This window comes from Anser anser (genome assembly GCF_964211835.1).
Source record: "Anser anser genome assembly, chromosome: W".
Classification (NCBI taxonomy): Eukaryota; Metazoa; Chordata; class Aves; order Anseriformes; family Anatidae; genus Anser; species Anser anser.
This window is the reverse complement of record NC_139731.1, coordinates 11,769,345-11,784,360: the sequence shown is the minus strand read 5'-3', so window position 1 is coordinate 11,784,360 and position 15,016 is coordinate 11,769,345. Positions and strand designations below refer to the sequence as shown.

The 15,016-nt window shown below is 44.4% G+C and overlaps 1 protein-coding gene across 2 annotated transcripts in view; it reads right to left on the bottom strand.

Moving 5' to 3' along the window:
• The window catches only part of LOC310888764 (CUGBP Elav-like family member 4), an 815,597-nt gene that overhangs the window by 39,070 nt on the left and 761,511 nt on the right, over positions 1-15,016 (bottom strand). For both annotated transcript variants that reach the window (XM_083815832.1, XM_083815833.1), the window contains exon 8: positions 12,520-12,669. In XM_083815832.1, the coding sequence (XP_083671958.1) occupies positions 12,520-12,669 (150 nt within the window). The remainder of the gene's footprint in view (positions 1-12,519; positions 12,670-15,016) is intronic.

Genomic DNA, 15,016 nt, shown 5'->3' with positions numbered 1-15,016 from the left:
CAGCTGTAGTATGGATGAAGCCAACGGTTGGTATTGATCCAGAAATCTCAAAACACTGATTAGACATTTGAGGAAGTTGTGGCCATGCTGTGTTCATCAAAGTGACAGCCCTCCTACATACTAATGACCAGTGTGAAGTTCAGGAAGGGCTCAAATGTACGAGGGGCTCACGATCCAGAGCCAACCTGCCCCAGGGTTGTTTGTAACTGTAGGCTGGAGTGTGCCGCATGCTAAAATTCACAGTGGTGGGGAGATGTAAATTGTTTTTGTGTCTCAGCAGGAGACCAGGAGGGAAGGTTGCTTTACTCTTCGGTAAGATGCACATAACGTAATATTATCATGCTCCTCTAAGGTAGATTTACCCTGTCTCTGCCACCCCTTCTCCCCATCCAGCTGACAAGTCTTCTCTGTTACTGCAAATATTAGTTGAAGTTAGTGTTACAACAACTAATGGATCTGATATCCCTAGAAAATGATGGATGAAATTCAGAGATGGGGAAGCTTTCTGCATCTTGAGCCTTTCTTTCAACTCTTTATGAATAGTTCTGAAATTTTCAAGTATCCTTTTCAAGAGAGTGACCACTGAATTCTGATAATGGTTACACACTGTCAAAAAAACAAACCGAACTAACATCCATGCAAACATGCATAATAATGCCACACCCCTGTTCCTGCAACTTGTCCCCTCACAGGCACTCCCAATAATTGTGCTCATTTCATAGACAACATGGGCATGCAGGGCTGGAGACAGTTCCTCTGCATGCTGTCTGTGCTGGGGTTCAAGTCCACCATGATCCAGAAGGTAAATAGCTAAGTAAGGCCAGGTAAGACCTATGGGGATGTAGGGGACACTAGATGAGGAATGAGACTATCATAAAGAACCTACAAGGGCTTTTGCACCAGAACAAGTGCATGTTTATGTCGTGACATCAGCAAAAGACCTCAAATGTGCTAGTGACTATATGTACAAATTTGCCCATAGATACCATTTGAAATAGCTTTCCTTGTTGTCATATTCATGAAGATCTTATGACCAATATACAGACATTTAAGTGATTAAATGTTATGTAACATGATTAAACGGGAATCAGCTGGTGAAGTGAAAAAAAGCAGAGAGGCTCCCGAGAGGCCAGAGGACAAGTATCAGTCACATCAGCCCCACTGCAGCTAGTGTAGCCATGCTGCTTTACAGAAGCTGAGGATCTGGCCTTGCCAGGGCAAACTAAAGGTGTACTGTGAAAACAGATGCTAATAGTAACTTCATTTGGCAGCTCAGGGCAAGAGCCTTATCCCTGGACATTGCCTCTATATTAATTTGATAATTTCTATATCTCCACGGGAAAAATTCTGCTCAGATACTATTGTCTCTTTGCAAGACAATCCTGGCCAAGATGCCACAAGGTGACCATGGCAGATAACCTTCCATAAACCTGGAGACATAAAACAAGCCAATGACCTACTATATGGCGATAAATATAAATTTAATGAAGGCAGCACTTATTCATTAGGCGGAAGTCAAGAAATGACTCCCAAGTCCTTCAAAGAAAGTAGATCTGTTAATGTCACTTTCTGAATCCTCTGCCTGATGCCAAAAACCAGGGATGATTTCCCAAGTCAGCACGAAATACCAGTGCTTTAAAATTAACACCAGGAAGCTTTCTTACTACTGATAAAACTCTAGATTGAAGTCCAACTTTTTAAAGGAGCATTCAGCTAGTGTTAGACCCCACATTTAGCTTTTGTCTAAGAATGAAAGGATGGAGGTGGCAGTAAGAAGCACACTGTTAAAAATAAATAAAATTAGTTTAAGGGATGTTCTATAAGGAATCCCTCCTGAGATGGTACCTGCAGCTGAGCTGTTATGTGGGTGCTCCAGGTGAAAATGGTTGTAGGACAGAGGGCTGGAGTCTGCTGTGATGCTCAGGGATGAAATCAGGAGGAACTGCACTGAAGCCAGTGGAGGTGGTGGGGAAAAACAATGCTGGTTACTACCTGGAAGCAGAAGGCCCCAGTTTCTATGAGAGACAAAAAAGGGATTTTTTTCTCTCAAAATTCTGGCAAATTTTGGGCCCCTACACACCCTAGGATTTTACTGTGGTAGAAGGAGTCAGCAAACCTTCCACCTATATGATATACCCTCGAAACCCTTCTTTTCATTGACTGCTTTTCCTGGGAGTCATGCTTTATTTCACCTATTTCACCCTATTTTCCAGCACTGCTCCCTTCGCTAATCTACAAAAACATGTTATCACCTGGATCCACAGCTTTGTGCTCTGCCCCACCTATTCATTTCCCTCACAGTCCCAGGGATATCTTACACCTCTCCCTGGACCTGTCACTGCAGCCTCTGGGAGGGCGGAGGCAGGGTGCAGGGTGATCAAATGGAGCTAGCGCTGCTCAGTCAGGGTGGGGGGGAAATAAAATAATGATAGCACGACAAATCTATGTGAAGTCCAGGATTAAAATAAATAAATAAATGAGTGGGAGGGTTCTATTCACCTTCTCCTTAAATCCAATTTAAATCACTCTCTACAGCCCTAATCTATATCCATAAGTATATCATTTTGTACAACAAGCTTGCGACAGGTCTTAAGAAATTTATGTAGATTAAAATTCATGGGTGCCGTAGTACAGATTCCATATTATTAAGATTGATTAGGACAGCTGATGCTGTGATTAAAGAAGCCAGCATTTACTGTTGTAATTAATTAGGTATTCAGACACAACAATAACTGCAATAATAGAAAGAATGTGCTGATCCAGCAGAAAACAGAGACTGATTCTGTGTTTTATAGTCTCGTTTTGTCATTTAGGACATCACTCAGTCAAAGACATGTTGTCCTATTGTCTCTTTCTGTACAAATCAGGGGAGCCATGAAATCCAGGGAATTTGTGCCCCCCGCTCCATCTTGTGGGTTGGAAACATCTTTTTGTAGCATCCACAGGCATAGGAGATGCTTGTTTAGGACAACAAATGGCCATAGTATGGAATTCATATAGCTCATCCCTGGAAATCAGGATTATTCTTAGTATGTTCTTAATACTCCTGCCTCCAAGCCTCATCCATAGTCGGGCCCCTGCTGAGATGGGTGCTGTGCAAACACACAATACGAGTCATGTCTGCCCATGAAGAGCTTCCAGCGGGCAAAGCAAGAAAGACACATAAGACTCAGAAATGCGGAAAGGTGAAGGTAGTTGCCCAAGGTGATGTACTAATTCAACAGCAGAGACAGGACCAGGCTTCCCTCCCATTGCCTGAGCCCATAAACACATAAATCGGGTTCAGGTTGTTAAAGCTATTAGGGCGCTTAACTCCATATTTTTTGGGAGCTTGCTTTAAGTCACCTCTGAAAAATAAAGATCAAGGTGTTAACTCACTTAGGTGCCTCTGAAAACTTTAGCGCTTTGTATTTGCACCTTCTTCCAGATCAGAGGAGAAAACACTTTGGATCTGAAAAGACTCCCACAGCTGCCTTAAACAACCTCATTCATTATGGCTGCAGTGTGATCGCTGGAAGTACACAGCATCATTAAAGTAGCTTAGACTACAATTGAAGATGGCAACTTATTATATTTTTAATGAGTGCGTTCCTTCACTGTCCTGGTTTCAGATAGGACAGAGTTAATTTTCCTCATAGTAGCTGGTAGGGTGCTATGTTTGGGATTTAGGATGAGAATAATGTTGATAACACACTGATGTTTTAATTGTTGCAGAGCAGTGTTTACACCAAGCCAAGGACTTTTCAGCTTCTCGCTCTGTCCTGCCAGCGGGCAGGCTAGGGGTGCAGCAGGAGCTGGGAGGGGACAGACCCAGGACAGCTGACCCAAACTGGCCAAAGGGGTATTCCATACCATCTGACATCATGCTAAACAATATATAGGGGTGGCTAGTTGGGGTGGGGGGGCTGGTTGCTTGGGGATAGACTGGGCATCAGTCAGCGGGTGGTGAGCAATTGCATTGTGCATCACTTGTTTTGTATACGTTATTATTAGTAGCACTATTATCATTATTATTATTATTATCCTTTTCATTTCTGTCCTAATAAACTGTCTTTATCTCAACCCACAGGCTTCATTTTCCTGATTTTCTCCACCATCCCAGAGAGGGAGGGGGGAGGGTGAGTGAACAACTATGTGGTGCTTAGCTGCCGGCCGGGTTAAACCACAACAGTCCTTTTGGCGCCCAGCATGGGGCACGAAGTGTTGAGATAACAACAGAGCATGTTAAAACAAGATTCTGATAAGCATTACATCAGTTTAATAGTTGCTAATCACAATGCCGATTTTTGTGATCTCAAGTATGATGTACCTGCTTTCCGAATTGAGTTATATAGCACATTACTTACTGTATGTGTTCCCTGTTGCGTTGCTTATCACTTCTGGGGGTTGGTACAGGGTTATTATTTTGCTGTACTGTGTAACACCGGCTTACGATATGATAAAGTTACCGGCCATGAGACTAATTTGGTATTTGTACTCAGCATTGCCATCAACTCCATACTTTGGGAAGCCTACCTCAGAAACTATTAACAATTACACCTTTCACGCTTTTCCTTCAGGGAGCCAATCTATGGAGGGGTCAGGGGAAGACATTTTTTCCCACTTGTTCACCCTCCCTTTCTCCTCTACCCCTTTCAGAACTCCAGGCGAGTTATGGTAGCTTTCCAAAACGTCGAATATCCTTGGGATGTTCAGACCAGCATGTTCTTATTGTTATGTCTCCTGAATGCACTTCAGGTTTTGTCTAAGGTTAAACAAATACTTAAGAGTGTCATCCAGAGATCTGTCCTGAGGCAGGATAGTTATGAGTGGCAGGGAGAGTGGGAGGATATGGGCAGGTTTCTAGAGCAGTGGTCACCTCCAGTGCTTTGGAAATTCACCCCTGAACAACTGCAAAATCCTAAAAAACTGGTAGAGTGTTTGAAAAAGGTGTGTCATCACCCTGGCAATACCAGAGATACACAAATCACTGCAACATGCTGGGGATTGGCCTATGCCTACCGAGCTGCATTCAATGCCAATATAACCCCAGTGACAGACCCTGAGGCCACTTCAACCACTGAGACAGGCCCAGCGGCCACTCCAAGCCCTACAACGGGCCCCAAGGCTGAGCCAGGGAAAGAAACTGTACCAGTGTCGGTTGCACCCGTAACCAAGATGAAAAAATGGTTTAGAGAGTCAGAACATTTAGAACGCAGAGAAACTCCTGCTAAGACTAGGTATAGAGAAGACGAGGCTGGGCCATCAAATGTGCAGGAGGATGAAGATGAAGATGAGGATGTTGAAAAATCAACAGTAACTACCCGAACCCTATACCAGCGTGAGCTACGAGATGTGCAAAAAGATTTTGGTTGTTGTCTAGGTGAGCAGCTTGTCACTTGGCTGCTCTGGTGCTGGGACACTGGAGCCAACTGTCTGGAATTAGAGGGCAGGGAAGCCAGGCGGCTGGGATCTCTTGCTAGAGACGCAGGCATTGATAAAGCAATTGGAGATGGAGCACCAGGCTACAGCCTCTGGAGGCGTCTCCTGTCAGCTGTGAAGGAAAGGTATCCCTTCAAGGAAGAACTTGTATGTCTACCAGGCAAGTGGACCACTATGGAGAAGGGAATCCAGTACCTGAGGGAATTAGCCATACGGGAGGTGATTTATGATGACACAGACAATGAACGAATATCCACAGATCCAGATGAAGTCCAGTGTACACGACCCATGTGACGGAATTTTGTACGGAGTGCACCATCATCATATGCCAGCTCATTGGCAGTAATGACCTGGAAAGAGGATGAGGAACCCACAGTGGATGAAGTGGCTAAACAACTCTGGCAGTACGAAGAAAGTCTCTCCTCTTCCCTACAGGCCTGCGTCTCGGCTGTGGAGAAACTTTCTCAAGAGTTCCATCAACTAAAAGAGAATACTTTGGAGAAACTTTCTGAAAAGATCCACCAACTTGAAGAGAGTTTATCTTCCTCCCCACCTGTACAAATCAGTATCTCAGCCATCAGGGGTAAGCGTCGTTCTGTGCAAGGAAGAAGATATGGTGGGTACACACCCCGCGCCACCCTGTGGTTTTACCTACGTGACCATGGACAGGACATGAGAAAATGAGATGGAAAATCTACCTCAACCCTAGAGGCACGGGTATGTGAGTTGCAAGGAAAAACAGTTACAAAATGGGGGTTCTCTGAGAAATTTGCTGCTTCAACTTCCAGCAGGCAGTCCTTTAGACACAGAAACAAAGATTCTGACCAGGATTAGTGGGGCCCTGCCTCCAGCCAGGGGGAGGAAAGGGACAATCGGGTTTATTGGACTGTGTGGATTCAATGGCCTGGCACATCAGATGCACTGAAATATAAGGCTTTAGTAGACACCGGTGCACAGTGTACTCTAATGCCATCAAGCTATAAAGGGCCAGAACCCATCTGTATTTATGGGGTGATGGGGGGATCCCAGCAGTTAACTGTATTGGAGGCTGAAGTGAGTCTAACTGGGAATGAGTGGAAATATCCTCAGGAGAGGATATTTCAAGGACCCAAAAGGGTTCCGGTGGGCTTTTGGCATAGCTGCCTTAGAGACAGAGGACATTAAACAGTTGTCTACCTTGCCCGGTCTCTCAGAGGACTCTTCTGTTGTGGGGTTGCTGAGGGTCGAAGAACAGCAGGTGCCAATCGCTACCACAACTGTGCACCAGTGGCAATATCGCACCAACCGAGAGTCCCTGATTCCCATCCATAAGCTAATTCATCAACTGGAGAGCCAAGGAGTGATCAGCAAGACTCATTCACCTTTTAATAGTCTCATATGGCCAGTGCAAAAGTCTAATGGTGAGTGGAGACAAGTGGATACAATGGTGACTGGAGAACAAGTCTTACGAGGAGCGGCTGAGGGAGCTGGGGTTGTTTAGCCTGGAGAAGAGAAGGCTCAGGGGTGACCTTATCTCTCCCCCATCCCAGAGAGGGAGGGGGGGAGGGTGAATGAAAGGCTGTGTAGTGCTTAGCTTCCGGCCAGGTTAAACCAGAACATTCACTTATTTATTTTACCAGTAAAGCATGGTTTATGGCACGTGGCAGATAGTTACAAATGGGTCAAATAAATGCTTCCCACTCATAATGATGCTTCAGGAGCTCACTGTTGCATTTTTTGAACTGCTGATACAAAATATTAAAGGGAAAGCTCTCACTCAAGGATTTAGGGTGGACAAACACAATGAAGCTAAAGATTTCCTATTGCAAGTAAAGGGGCTGCTGAGCCAGGTAATTTCTAGGGCATGGTGTATGACCAGACCGAATGCTAGGGGGCTTGGCTTTCATCCTGGACCTTCTACAGGTGCAGGAAGGTCACTCCTTTTCTGTTCTTCTCATTCACCTGCTCTTGGAACTCCGTGTGACCTCTTTGAAATGTCAGGGCATGCACTGGGGCAGGGGAAGCCAGTCCCTTTCTCTGCCTGCACAAAAGAATCCCTGATCCTGGCCAATGCCACCGGAGGGTGTCTGTTGTGATCAGGACTGATCCTGTGACCAACTGGCCTGGAGCAGCAGCCTGCCCATCAGCAGTGCTGCTAGCTAATTGACAAACTAACAGATAAGACTGTCATATCAACATGCCTGCAACTCCTCCCCTACAAAATGAGTTTGGGTAATGATAATAATTACAGATGGAGTTTGAATCCTGTCTCTGCTGGCAATGGGTGAAACTGGTTACTGCCTGATGGCTCTTTGTTAAGCCAAGAAAAATGAATTGATGGTCTCACGTCAGTTCCTGAGACATGAGTTTCTACAGCACAGGAATTCACCCATGGGGTGAATTGCTGCCAGTCTCAGCTGTGGCTTGGAAAGGTAGGCATAAAGGCTTGGCTGTCCATTTGTACTGACAGGTAGTCCTCACCAGAGAGGAGTGGGCCTCAAGTAGGGCATGAAGTGGAGCTTGCTGTCTTGCTAGCCCAGATGTGCCCACTGCATAAGTAAAGGGGAGTGGAGGGACTTTTGCAGTGTCTGCAATGAGGAGTTATAAAGCTATTCCTGGTAGTGGTAGGCAGTCAGAAACAGTAGCACCGAGAGCTGTGAATGAGGAAACATGTTTATAGTGCATTATGGACAGCTGAGGGAAGTCTTCTTTCGTTGTCCTCAGTTACACATGCCCAGACTAAATGCACTGAAGAAGCCAGCATCCTGGAAAACATTCCCCATCTGAGGCTCCTCAAAGTTGCCCTACCACTGGGTCCACCCCTGGCTCTAGTTGGGCTGGACATCCCCTGGCCCGGGCTATATTTATGCTTCCTTCCTGGGCACATCACTGGGCAGAAGATGACAGAGCAGTGCTCACTCTTTTCTGAGTGCTGTGCTCTGTGCCCTCTTCCAGTTCCCTCATTTTGAGTCACTGAACCCATGACAGCTGCTCCTGTCTCTCTCTTGTTTGATACCCTTTGATCTCTCAGTTTTCTCATCTTGCCCTCCTCTTCTCTTCCTGAGGAGGCTTTATTTCTGCAGCAAGCATTTTGTCTAGATCCTCACAATGCAATCCAGTAGGGGCAAGACCCATTCCTGGAGAGCAGAACTTTGATGGTGCGAAACACAGCAGAAACCAGTGCAGATGGCCTCCACTGTTATTGTAGGTCACACACTGTTACAAGAGACGCACCAGGCTCTTGGTGGCTAAGAAGTGTTGGCAGAAGAGTGCAATCCTTGTTACTATGATGAATGTGAAAATGGCAAATGCTCTTGTGCTGCTGCAAAGTGACTCGCCAGGTCATGGCACAACAGATTATACTCTTTGTCCCCACTATGTGTTGTGACACATTGCCATGTTCAATAGCTCTGCAAGTTGAAAGACTAAAGGGCAGGCATTAATGCACAAAAAGGCCAAATCTCCAAAGGAACTCATGCTAGTTGAAGGCGAAATTTTTGCTCCCTTGTTTTTCTGTCCATGCCAAAAAGTGCACGATGAAGCATTATGTATGTAGTGGTTGAGCTTGGAGAGGATGTGAGCATGGCTTGCAAAGTGTATGTCTGCAAGGAATTGTTTTCTGGTGGTGCTGCATGGATCCATAGCCCAACCAAAGCCACAGAAAGAGAGAACTCCTGCAGGGACTGGAGCTGTGATCAGAGATCTGGTGAGTAGGGATGTCTGACCTACTCTTGCCTTTGCTCCAAAGTCATGGGGATTTCGGTAGTGAAAAACCTAAGACCCAAATGATACTGTGTGTCTGTTCCTGCTCCAGACAAAGGGAATGTTAAAAAAAAAAAAAAAAGAGCACTGGTGAAGACAGAAAAAAAATAGTGAAACTACAGGGCAAATACAATTATATGATTTGCACCTGCTTTTGTAGTGCAAAGACTGGAGTTCTGAAGTCGTTTAGATGCAACAGCAAAAATATAGCAAGACACAAAGATGGACGTGTAGACAAAGTACACAATTAATGGGATTTATTTGGGTCTGAATGATGTGGATGTCATGCCACTACAGATTTTGATTGTCCTGTTTTGCTATTTTCAGGCAACAAAGCACATTCTGCTACAGGATATAACGGTCAGAACCCACATTTCAGTTTTTTTGTGGAGTATGAAAGAGTATCTGAGAGCAAAATTCAGGCATTAAACAACATAGAGCAAGTCATAACCATAGCGAGACTAGTCTTGCTATGGTTACATACATAATACTGCAGCACTCTTGGCCACTTTCAGAATGAGAAATATATCATAAAAGAAAATTGTTTGGAAGATGCTGACTTTGAATAGGGACTGTCGTGTTCTTTTCTTCTCTATAGTGTTAATGCAATTGCATGCTTAGCTTTAATATTTTATTTCTACCCTTGCATTCAGAAATGCAGAACCACAGGGCAGTGCCAATAACAGATGCTACAGAGGAAAGTGCGAAAAATCAATGAACAATGATGGAATAAGCTGCCCAGTGATGAAAATTTATTTCTAACCCCAAGCAATTAGTGGCTGGATTATACCATAAAACATGAAGGTTTGTGTCCTTTCTACATTTTTATCTAGTCTAATGTGACTGTGGATGTTCTCATTAGCCACATAAATGTCTAATCCTTTTTTATTTTTATTTTATTTTATTATTTTATTTTTTTAATGCTGGTAAGCTCCAGGCCTCAATAAAGCGTGTGGCAAGGAAGAAAGTTTTGGAGGGTGTATTAATGCTCATGAGAAGGAAGAGAATATGATGGAGCAAACACGACGTGTCCTACACCTAACCTGCTACAAAGGAGCTTGCTGTCAAGGTTTCATTGCTAGTCGGGACAGGCAGAAATAAAATGAACGGTAAGGTTCTGGCTGACCACTTTACACCTCTGCTATCACTTAGGATGTCATTGAGTTATAGGGAAGCTGAGCACTGGGAAGGACCAATGTATTGCTGAAGACATGCTGAGATAAATCCCGACTTCACACAAAGCAAAATATTTGGAAGTCAGCTCTACTGGCAAAGAGGAGACCCTCATCCTGCAGTGAAGTGAAGCTAGGATGACTTTCACCTTTCAGTGTGTTAGGCTTTTGGTATTTGTGCAGGGGCTTACTGTGGACTGCTGGCTGAACAAGTCTCTCCAAAACTCAGAAAAGATCAGATTAAGGCCACTGCCTTTCATATAATCTTAGATGAAATACCTAACTCAAAGCTTTCTTTAATTATGGGAGTATTTGGAGGTAGTAATGAAAGCTCAAATCATTATGATTCATCTACAGGGATCGTCTTTTCTCTGATATCTGCAGTAATGTATCATGGAAAATTAGCTAAGAGGAGCTAGATAAAGCAGAAAAAAAGATAGACATAGAAAGGGACGAATAAACAGAGAGATGACAGACTGGAAAACAGGTAGATGCTTAGATGAACCAATGGATTTATTTATATCACCCTAAAGATAGGGTGCTTTCTTGCTGCAGTGGCTGAGCTCACTGAGCACACTAAGGCTTCCTTCAATCTTCTGATGCCTCCCCATAAGCTACCAAGAGCTTCCCATCCCTCTAACCTGCTACAAACGTACACGTCTAACTTCTAGCACAGTAAGACCCTTGATTTCAATTCTGCTTAAAGTTGAACTCATGGCTAAATGTTTACAAGTTTTGTGTGGGAAGAAATTATAACTGTGGGAATAAAAATGTTGTTTTTGCAGAGTTACATTGTTTAAAGGTAAGGAATGGGGTATTGAGATATGCTTGCAGTGATAAGAAAACTTAGCAGGCGACCTTGTAAAATGCAGACAACCAGACTCCTTAGAACAATTAGGTGAAAATCACGGTGTTAAGTCAGATAAGTGAAGAAACATTACCACTTCAAACAGTAAAAAAGTCAAAAGAAATCTGAAATTTAACAGGCCGGCAACTGAAGGCCATGCATTGTCTGTGAAGCATCAGATAGATTGTGAACCTGGATTACCCACTCAGTGGGGAAACAGGGGAGGGTCCTGTCATCAAAAAGTATATAAACTGTGTTTTGGAACCAGTAGGTGCGCTCCTGCTTGTGGGACGCCCGCCATTGCAATCGCGAATAAATTACTACTTCACTGAGAGCCTCGCCTGAGCCTAAGTTATTGGCTACGGAGTGTTTCTCACATAACTATTTTTTCAATACTCTTGATATTTCTGGGATTTCCTTTGCTGCATTCACAGTTGTTTTGTGTTCTGTTTTTTTGTTTTTTTTTTTTTTCCCAGTGACTTTGAGCAGTAAGTAGGCAAGACTTTTGTACTTCTGTGTTATGTGATATTTTTCCTTGTAGCTCATAAACTCCCTAGTGATGTTGAATCTTCTGAGTTTTCAGAACTAGTTGAGATGGAAAGATTTATTTATATTTTTTTTTTTGTTAGGGCTTTTGCAGAGTTTTTGGCTGGAGTATCTGACTGAATGTTTGACTTCCTAACAGACTAGATTAATCTGAGTGCCCCAGGGTAAAATATGCCTTTTTGTATGTTGGTGACTAGGATCAATTAGTAACATTTATTTAAATTTTTATTGTTATGATTGGTATTATTAGTTTGTGTACACCAATTTTTTAGGAAGATCTTTCCATCAAAAGTACAGCCTGGAGAAGAGGGCTGTATCAAATCCCAAGGACCCTGGAAAAATGTCAGTGCACATTAAGGACCTGTAAACCCCTAAGTTCTTGGTGATTACAGCCTCACAGCGTCCATATATTTGTTAAGTACCTGTACAGAGGTAGGTACCTATTCTTTAATCTGCCTCATTCATTCCTGACTGCCAGGACTTGCAAAATCACTCTTTCAATACTGGATCTTTTGAGCTTTTCACAGTCTATGAATCCTAGCAGCCGTGCCTCAGTGGTGTACCACTGAAGGGTGAAGCTGAGCCAGTTCTGTGGCTGTACTGAAGGAGCTTCAGTCTCCAGACCTGGTATGGCAACAGGGTTTGAATGCAGCTGTTGTTTTGGGGACCAGCACCCACCGCCTGTGCACATGGTCTGAAGGTGCAAGGTATAATCCTTCTGAAGTAGCTTACACTACCTCAGATGTAGACAATTTCCCTAGGACTGAAGGAGCAGGTTGTGGTCTGGCTTACCTGGGTAAGGGTGGATGCCATTAGCAAACACGGCTTCTGCGGTGGGCTGCCCATTAGCCTGCGGCAGGAGGCCAGTGAAACCATTCACCCCAATTGGAGATGGGATGCTAGGCACAGTTGGTGCAGTTATACCAGGAGGTGTGCTTCCACCTGCAAGTGGGGAGAACACAAAATTAAAGCTGATGAGTACTGGAAGCAATAACTACATGGAGAAAGCTACTGACACAACAGCTATGACCACCACACAGAAGCTTTCTGATAATTCAAGAAATGAAAGATCTTCCAAATTTTCTCACAAAGAAAGGGACTGCTCACACCACTGTGGCATAATGACCACACGGACACCAGGGTTCTTTTAGGATCAGTAACTGCTACTTCTTTATTGATGACATAACTTCATTCTCTCTTACTGAGGGCCTAACTTCATCTCTCATATCGAGGGCATAACTTCATTATCCTAGTTGCCTCCCCATATTGAGGACAGGCTCCCTTCTTATACCATTCGCCCCACAGCAGTACTTTCCCACTAACTATCCATTGGTCAACAACTTTGCCGGGCAACCCAAACACCCAGCAACTTCCATGCCTTAAGGGCTGGAGAACAAGCAACCCGAGACAGCAAGGCGTTTCCTCAGTCACCCTTCTTTGTTCCCTCTAAACTCTTTACATTCCTGATGGCCTCATCCTTAAGAGTCCAATGTTATCACCAACCATGGGGCTTGCCGACCCCCATGGCCACACTCCCACACACCATTACAGGCTAAACTTGTCATTGCTCCTCTGTTTGGAAAGCACTGAACATAAGAAAGGCTTGCAAAGCTTTCTTCAACAGAGAGGCCTGTGCTTGGTGATCTATCTCTAGACTAGATCCACAGCTAACATCAAGTAATAGAAGACTGTAGGAATATCATGCTTCCTCCTCAACTCTCTCCCTGGAGTATTACATGTTTAATGGCTTAATAAGCAGACATTTCTTTCCTAGATATCATTTAGCACCAAAAGCAAATTCACAGTCCCACCTTTCTACAGTTTCTATTTGGAGATGTCAGCTTTGTGGGCGTAGTGATTTCCAGGGCTACTCTTTCTGCACTCTCGCATGAATATGCATTTAACTTGCAAACTAATTCTAAACTTCCTCAGCATCAGAGATACTGAAAAGATTTGGCAAGTTGATTTGTAGCCTAAAGGCAGCCTGTGATACATTTTTTAGTGTTGCTGATTGGCCCTGGCCTGACTTTGTTTTTGATCTCCCACTGAAAAGGGGTAAAAGTTGGGCTAGATTTGTTTTTTTCATGGAACCATACTCCTCCCCTTCTTCCCAGCCCCCTGTCATGGGGGGCTGTAATGCTGCTATTTCAGAGAAACAATTTAGTCTGTATGTTTTGGGTGGGATCCTGTCACCCACCGGTGAAGAAATCTTACATTTCTGAGGGGAGAATTAAATCTCTCTGCTATCTGTGGGAATGGAAATGTTGTTTTTGCAGTGTTACATTGTATAGAAGGAAGGAATGTGGTATTGAGATATGCTTACAGTGATAAGAAAGCTTAACAGAAAACCTTGTAAAATGCAGACAGCCGGACTCCTTAGAGCAATTAGGTGAAAATCACGGTGTCAAGTCAAATCAGATAAGTGAGGAAACATTACCACTTCAAACAGTAAAAAAGTCAAAAGAAATTTGAAATTTAACAGGCCAGCAACTGAAGGCCATGTATTGTCTATGAAGTATCGGATAGGTTGTGAACCTGGATTACCCACTCAGTGGGGAAACAGGGGAGGGTCCTGTCATCAAAAAGTATATAAACTGTGTTTTGGAACCAGTAGGTGCGCTCCTGCTTGTGGGACGCCCGCCATTGCAATCGCGAATAAATTACTACTTCACTGAGATCCTCGCCTGAGCCTAAGTTATTGGCTACAGAGTGTTTCTCACAATTTGGGGGCTCGTCCGGGATCCAGTCACCTACCGGGGAGCCCCACCGCCGCAGCAGCAGGAAGGCATGCCCCGCTGATTTCAGCGGTCCTGTGCATCGACGGCGGCGGTTCTGCGGTGAGCTGACAGAGGGCCCGAGACTGATGAAAGAGGCAGGATCCGTGAAGTAGTGGGGAAGGGAAGAAGGTAGGCACTCCGGGTTTTAAGAATTGATCCGGTAACTCTGTGCACAGACCAAGGTAAGAAATATTAAGTATTGCCTTGGGGGTCGGGTGAGACTCTGTGTGATGTGTGATGTGTGATTGAGACGTACTTTTGTACGAAGCGAGTGTGGAGTCCTGATCCGTGGTTCCGTAACTCCGCGAGGGGTGCGGCTGGAGACGGACGAAGCGTGAGATAAGGGAGAGAAAGGAAGAGTCTCGGGAAATTTGGTGTATGGTAAGCCCTTGCACAGGGAAGTGCTTGGCAATACACCAGGGAAATTTGGTGTACGGTAATCCTTGCACGGGGTAGTGCTCGGAAGTACACCAGGGAAATTTGGTGTGCGGTAAGCCTTGCACGGGGTAGTG